At 28.1% G+C, this 8,432-nt stretch overlaps 1 protein-coding gene across 1 annotated transcript; it reads right to left on the bottom strand.

The window, feature by feature from the left end:
• Positions 1–272: 272 nt before the first annotated feature.
• On the bottom strand, positions 273–1,183 carry LOC111626689 (neurocalcin homolog). Its single transcript, XM_023370171.1, has one exon. The coding sequence runs from the start codon at positions 1,080–1,082 to the stop codon at positions 654–656; it is 429 nt and encodes a 142-aa protein (XP_023225939.1). The 5' UTR covers positions 1,083–1,183; the 3' UTR covers positions 273–653.
• Between the last annotated feature and the right edge of the window lie 7,249 nt (positions 1,184–8,432).

The raw sequence follows: 8,432 nt of genomic DNA, 5'->3' as shown, positions 1-8,432 counted from the left end.
ATAAATATACTCAGGGAAGTAACTAATAGTAATTGATGTTTCCAAAAAACTTACATTTTTGACAGATTTTCAACCAGTCTTCTGTAACTTTCTCCAAAAAGCAATACAAAATTCAAATATAATTTTGCAATGGAAAACTGTTATCTAACATTTATATGCAATGTATTAACTTACAAAAAATATTGATTTTACTACTATTTAAAAACAGCTTCTTCATAGAATTGCAAATAGAATCCATCTCTAAAAAAGCTGAATGCAAGAAAATGCAGGATACAAAGTGTATGTAATCGTTAACATAAGTTAGTGTAAAACTACAATTATTTAGATAAATAGCACCAATACAATAGTAAATTTCAGAATACTATGGTAATATTTTAATATATTTCCTGAAACAAATTCACAAATGATTAAAATATGCAGATTTGACAGGATGCTTTTGTTTAGAACAATTCACCCACCCACTATGATAGACTCATGAACTTCAATTGAGGACATAAATACAATTTAAATGTAACAATGAGCTCAATACAACTGACATTCAGATTATTGAATTAATTATTATCAAAAAGTCAACCTGGAGAAAAGGCTAGTAAGTTTATTTCGGATATTTTAATTATGTAATAATTAATTCCATAAATGAGGAATTTATTTAATCAAACAATAATTACATAAAAATTTATTTTAATGTAAGAAAGTGAACTCACCGTGACAATTTCCAACATTTCCTGTCGAGAAATATAGCCATTTCCATCTAAATCATACATGCTGAATGCCCATTTTAATTTCTGTTCCAGTTTTCCTCGGGAAGTAACACTCAATGCACACAAAAATTCACGAAAATCTATCGTTCCATCACCGTTGGCATCAAAAGTACGGAACACGTGTTCTGCAAATTTCGAAGCATCACCATATGGAAAAAAGTTTCCATAGATCTTTTTAAATTCGTCAATGGATAGGTGTCCACTGGGGCAATCTTTAAGAAATCCCTTGTACCATTCCTGAATTTCTGCATCAGTAAATTCGGTATTTTGGCGTAGGTCCTCCAGGACTTCAGGCTTCAGCTTGCTATTCTGTTTGCCCATCCTCTGCCCAGGATGTGGGAGCCGTCTCGGCTACAACTCCAGGGCAACAGAGGGATAAGATGACAACAGCTGCAATTCAGCCTGTAAAATATTAATGCATTATAAGAAATAAAGCAAAAATATAAGGTTGCCTATCTTCTGATCATATAAATACATAATTTTTAGAGCAATAATTTATATTTTTTTACAAGACAAATTTCTTATGTTAATGTAATAAAATCATTAAGTAAATCTCTTTTTAATATTAATTCATTCAGATAAAATCTATAGTTTGTATCATTATACCATTAACCATTTTTTTCACATCTTTAGTTAAGAGTTATATATTATAGAATTAATAGCTTTAATTATTTTTTTTATCTTTTACTTTCAGTCAAAAAACATAGAATATTATTTTTCTTTCTATTTCAAATTTAAAACCAATTTTGCAAATTTTTAAGACACTTAAAATACTAAGTTCCTGGCTCTATAGTTACCATATATTATAAAAAACTATTCTTACGCATTCAGAATACTGAACAATGCACAATTCTTATAAAATTTTACATAAATGAATCTTTCAAGAAAAATCAAACTTGTTAGTGAAAACAGCAAATCAAATTTCTTGTGATATCCAATGGAAATCTGGAAAAATATATCATATCATATGCTCAATTATTACTGAGGTATGTATGACAACAAAAATCTTTCATCTAAAATTCTTGTAGTAATAAACTTTCTAGCATTATTCTCAAAATAAATGTTGATTTTTCAAACATTATGAAAATAGTCTCAAATTAAAAATATTACTTTGACAAGAAAATTTTTGTAGCAGTAGATAGTTATATAAAATAGTAGTTGTACTATTTTGTAAGTTAATTTTATCATTTGAATATTTAAAAAAATATGTATATAATTAATATTTGACACATTAAGATGAAACATTTTTTTCTAGTTTGTTTCATCTAGTTTATTCATTTTGGTATTTTACTTTAACGAAATAGATTACATTATCAAGAATCTGAAGATGCCAATTCCATTTTAACATCTATATACAAATTTATAAACATGTAAGAAGTACATAAAAGAATATCTAGATTTTTCATATATCATATCAAAAAAATTTCTCTTTTTAACGGTCCAGCAAAATGTTTAATTCGATAAAAACATTTTCGGCCAATTTTAGCGGTCTTCATCAGTTATACTAATATTAAAAAGAACAAAGCATTCGAATTTACATAATACAAAAATTAAATAAACCCAAACTGTGATTGCACAGATCAACGTAAATGCCCTTGTGGGTTATTCAAAATTACAAAAACATAAAAAATACAAACAAATAAATGTAAAATAAATAATAGTGCCGTCCACGTTATTATAAAAGGACTTCCAAGCTGTGGATAATCCATCAGCATCCCTGTGATTAATGCATTCCGTGATAATATGTGCTTTGTGTATCTCCATTTTTTTAAGATGCCTCACAGCTTGTATAAATCTTGTAGTTGTAATGATTGCCACTCAATCCCAGAATACAGTGATATCCTGTTTGGCAAACGCTGCAGTACTTTTTTGTAATTTTGAGTAACCCACAAGTGCATGTACGTTGATCTGCGCAACCGTGGTTTGGGTTTATTTAATTTTTGTATTATATAAATTCGAATGCTTTGTTCTTTTTAATATTAGAATAACTGATGAAGACCGCTAAAATTGGTCGAAAATGTTTTTATCAAATTAAACATTTTGCTGGACCGTCAAAAAGGTGTTATTTATATTATTTTTATATATTTTGTTTTAGTTCCAGTAAGAATTTATTGTTTAAAAAATTTCTCATTTAAATTTATATTACGGTAATACAAAATAAACTTTAAACATTTAGATAGCATAGTCCACTCAGTTTCTTTTTTTAAATCTCATCAAAATAAACTTCTTCCAGCATATTAGTCTTAATGTTTTCACATCACTTTTAAAATAATCAGTGCTTACTATTGTGTTTTCTTTGAATTAATGTTTTCTTTAAAAGTATTTACACACATTTTTCAGACATTATTTGAAATAATGCTTTAAAAAATATGTCAACCATATAATTCAGGAAAGCAAACACCAGATAGATCAAAGAAGAAACTGTTAATCAGAAGGATATATCCCATTTTACAAAGGACTGCATATTGTATTTGATTGCATAAATTTATACACTCATACATGCACCAAATCCTTACAATAAACAGTAAAGCAAATTGAAAAAAAATATTACATTATTGATTAGTTAATTTATTTGATCGATTGATGGAAATAAAGCAATGCAACTGTGGCGACAGCTTTGGTCATAAATCCAAAAGTCGCCACCAGGAGGAACTCTGAACTGAACAGACCTGGTAACCTGACCTATGTCCTCACTTTTGGTTTTGGACCTCGCTCTGTATGCACGTGTTCTCAATTCTATGTTCATCCGGTAGTGTAGCATCATATCTCATATCTCATGTACATAAGAAATTAAAGATTAAGTTTTTTGTATGTAGCCTTATTTTGTATCATAAGATAATTCATTACAAAAGTAGCGCTACAGCAACATTTGGATGATCTGCCAAGAGAGGAGCATCTCTCAGGAGGACACACTATGAGAAACTGACTCCTGTTTAGGTATTTGACACAAAGAAAACCCTGAAAACTCTACGTGATCAGCACATTAATATACTTGAAAAGGGAAGAAAAATGTGCCTAAAGACTTATTTCCACATTAGAATATTTTGAACTCTAATGGGTCACACTGGGACTGCACTACATCACAAGTAGGTCACAGAATGGCTAAAAGTTTATTTTTAGCCAATTGGTAATATGATTGTAATGTAGTACAGTAATACCTCGACTAACGCGGACCCGGAGTTACACGATTTTCAAATCTCGTCAATTTGTCTTTTGTTTGAGCACCACACAACTCTTGATTACTCACTCCCCCCACACTATTGTTCAGCTTATATGTTCGGACGTGTAGCGTGGAATCGACACATAGCTACAATTTATTTTGTGTTATTTATTTCTGTGTTTGTTATATCTACGGAGACTTCAGAGGCTCTACGTGGTGATTTCTTGTAACTGTGAACGAATCAAAAGACGAGATTAACAAGAACATTTATTAGCTTACATATATCCGACTTGGATTTTACACAAATTGTGAAATTATACCCCGACTTACACGGTTATCGCTCGGTCCCACCTATCGCGTAAGTTCGGGGTATTACTGTATTCATTCTCAAAGAGATGACAACCAGAATACAAGAATACTCTCCCAGAAGTCATTAAAGGTTACAGGTCTCTGCTGTGATAGATTTACATAATGAAAAAAACTATATATTTTATAAATTTTACTGCATTAAAAAAATTCCAATCATTCAATCATCACTACAAATATTTTTCTTTTAACAGGAATTAAGAAATGCATTTGTTGATGTCAACATTGCCATAAGTACACAGTTATTTTTAATATAACATTTGATAAATTTGAATTTAAGCAATACACTATTTTCACATATTCCATAGCTTTTTTAAAAAAATTCACAAGCTATCAGTACATTCTTGATGATACTATCATCAAAATTACAGTAATTTATACATAACCATAAATACCAAATTGAATTGTCATTTATGGCAATAAAATTCTATTTTTGTTAGTTTTGGTTAAGTTATTTAAAGCACTTGTCTTCATGCCTAATATCTTAATAATAATATGAAATTGAGGGATAAATAAATTAAAAATTTTGAAAAAAAATATTATTAAATTATTAAACAATCCTGCTCTTTTGGGGTCAAAATAAGGTACAAAGCTTAAGTTTTGTATATTATTCTGACTCTAAAATACAGGATTGTTTACAATATTTGTGAAAGAGCTGGAATTATTCTTAAAGTTATTAAATTATCTTCTATTATAAATGAAATAAATAAATCTCAAAAAAAATGAATAAAATATTACATTCAAAAACCAGGGCACTGAAATTCATTAAAAATAAGAATGTAATATCCAAACATCTTCTCTTGTCCTTTTTTCAGATCAGAACTCATCTAAGACACACTGAGGTTTAACCTTTTCTTTGAGGCTGCAACCTCAGTAAATTACGTAACAGACAAAAAATGTTTGCAGGTGATTGGATGATTATGTGAAAAGTAAGCATACTACATTTCAAAAATCCAGGACACTAAAAAGGAGACAAGTGAAGATGCAGTTTGGATAATCTATATTCTTATATTAAATGAACTATAGTGTCCTGGATTTTTCAATGTTTATTTCCCTAATTAATATGTATATAGCTGTACAAGTAACCCCCGAATAACACGGGAGTTATGTTCCAAAAAATTGCCATGTTATGCGAATCCATGTTATACGAAACAAAGAACTAGTGTGAAAAGGGGGTTAGGTTCCAAAAATTAAAAAACATGCTGTTAAATCCTTATTTAAATCAGATTTATTATTCATTTTTTTCATAGGTAAAATACTTATTTATTATTTAAGTAAATATTTTACCAGAGGATTATTCATCCTATATGATGATCTCAGCATGAGTATCATCAACTGGTAACAGTTTTTGCGTGCGTTCGTTAATAGCGGTCGCTCTGCAACGGGAGTACGCTGCTATTTGTAGGCATTTAGGAACGACAGTGAAAAAAAGATGGCGGCGCCCGCACTATTGATAGTATCATGATGGAGGAATCTATAATTCTAAAATGAGCTTTTAGAGGCAAAAGAAGGGTCCCAATTAAATATTTAATTAAATGTAAAATTTAATGGATTATTGTTGAAAGAGCATTCAAAGTAGCCACAAAAACAATTAGAATGCTCGCATGGAGTTACACGAAAGTATAAAAGAACGCACCCTTTATTACATTTCATGTTGTACAAGGGTTTTACCCAATTTCCAAACCATGTTAGAGTGAACCTGTGCTATAAAACCACTGTTATATGGGGGATGTTCCCAATTCTTGAACCGTGTTAGAATGAATCCGTGCTATAGAAGTGCTGTGTTATATGGGGTTACCTATATATACTGTTACTTGATTTTATTTCAAACAAATGTTATTAGTTTGTCAAACGAAACATATTTCTAGATAAGCTGATAACAACTTTTTAAATTTAAAATTATTTCAAAATATAAGACATTCTAATAATTGTTATTTCTTAATTATAAATCATTATAAATTGTAAATTTTCAAATGAGAGTACTCATCTTTTAAAATATCATAAAAACTACAAGATTTTTTGTTTGAAACAAGAAGGATGTGTGTTCCTCTTTCAAACCTACTAAAACTTTAAATATTCACTCTCTCCAAGTAATTTTCAAAATATAAGTATGAAACTGATTACATTTGTTTTATTATTATTATTTAAATTCATAATAAATTAATGCAATATTGCTCAAAAACGTTATTCATAAAGTTTTTTTCGTGTATAATTTTATATATAACTAAAGAACAAATTGCCAACAAAGTCTTAACTTTTTGACTGACTACTAAACAACTTTTTATGAATTTGCACAGCTTATAACTATTTATAGAGAAGCAGCATTTTTTTTATTTTTCAATGGAAATAAAAATTCACATTAAAAGAATATATTGCTATCAAAGGGGTGTTTAATGCATTATTGAGTACATCTAAGTGCAGCTAATGGAGTTCTGCACCTTATTCTTGGAAGATTGCCTAAACATGTTTTTCGAACTGTTCCCATTTTCAATAATAGAAAAAGGGGGTGTCCAAAAGCACTCAAAGCCAAAGCTAGTCTTGTACACATTTCTTAACAGGTTGTTGAATGAATCCTTTTATGCTTTTATTATTTTAAATTTATTCATTTTAAAATAAAACTATTTTGTGCAGTGAAACTTTAAACATTAGGATGGAAACATACTGCAAACAGAATTGTTACCAATGATATTTTGTCAAGATACAAATTTTTGTGATGTAACTGTTAACGTTGGCAAAAAACAAACATGAAAAATGAATTACATTTAGTAAGTTCAAAGCACAGAACTAACAAAGAAAAACAAATTAAAAGGCATTTATTAACTACCAATGCTTTTCAAGCATATTCCTGTTGCAGTCTTTTAGAATTGATGTATAAATGCACCTGCTAAATAAGTAGAGCAAAATACCCTAATTATTCAAAGTAAACAGTCCATAGTTGAGTAGATTTAAAAAAAAAATTATACTAAGAAGAATGTACTTAATAAATTAAGATGATAGATTGTGAATAATATATTGATATATTTCATCTTAACTGAGGAAGATCAGCAAAACTGTTAGAAAACGTTTTTATTAGTAAAGTTATTTGCTGGATTTGTAAAGGTGTGTTGTTCTTATTAAGATGATACTGTATATGTTAATTTAATGATAAAAATAAAAATTTATTTTTTGAATATATGTTTTAATTATTTAAAGATATTCTATATTTTCCAAATACAATACAAAATATTAGAAAATGAATAAAATATTTGAAAAATAAGACACTTACAGAGAAAAAAAGAACATTATTTGATGACCCATTATTTATATTTTTTGTAAAAGTAAGATATGTGTTATTGAAAAATGTAATCAAAAATTTTATACCATATTCCTTTTAATTGTATTTATTGTAATTGTATTTTTTTTATTTTTTAACTGTATTTTAATTTATTCATCAACTATTGTTTTGTTTTAATTATGTGTTTTGTTTTAATTATGTATTTTATTTGGGGTTTAAATGTTAACTAGGGGGAGAAAATCTATTGTTGTAAGACTTTTCCTAATGTGATTGTAACATATTTTATTTATTTATTTCAATCAATTAAAATTTAAATTTGTTAAAAGTTTTATTACACTTCTTCTGTACAACAGAACAACTTTAATAAAACTAAGAATNATATTATAAAAAGCTTTTGAATGATTTTTTTTTTATTCAAAAACCACTCTTCAAGCATTTTTTGAGTATTAAAAGAATCTAAACAATACCTCATTATTGTACTTTATTTTAATATCATTTAACTCTGCTTAAGTACAGGATGTTCTTTTAAAATAAAAAATCACTACATTTCCAACAATGCAATACTTTAATATCACACTAAAGTTTTCAACTAACTTAATTGATCATCTTCAGGTAATATTGAATTGTATATTACATTAGAACAACTACAAATGGAACACATGAGGAAGTATAGATGAGGATGATCAGTTAAGTTGATCAAAAACAGTGTGATATTAGATTTCTAGCAATGCAGTGTTTTAGGTGTTGTGTTTTTATACAAAAGCTGTAGGAAAAATTATACTTTCTTTTGTTAAAATTTTTATTGTAGAGGAGTATTTTTTTATCAAGTTTCTTCTGATAAAAATTAACTACCAACTTCAACACTGCCAAA

Source organism: Centruroides sculpturatus, unplaced genomic scaffold, assembly GCF_000671375.1.
Source record: "Centruroides sculpturatus isolate CEXI.00-Female unplaced genomic scaffold, Cexi_2.0 scaffold381, whole genome shotgun sequence".
NCBI lineage: Eukaryota > Metazoa > Arthropoda > Arachnida > Scorpiones > Buthidae > Centruroides > Centruroides sculpturatus.
This window is presented reverse-complemented; position numbering and strand designations above follow the sequence as displayed.

Excerpts from the sequence above, each read along its gene's own strand:
- LOC111626689 (XM_023370171.1), bottom strand. The coding sequence starts at position 1,082 with ATGGGCAAACAGAATAGCAAGCTGAAGCCTGAAGTCCTGGAGGACCTA.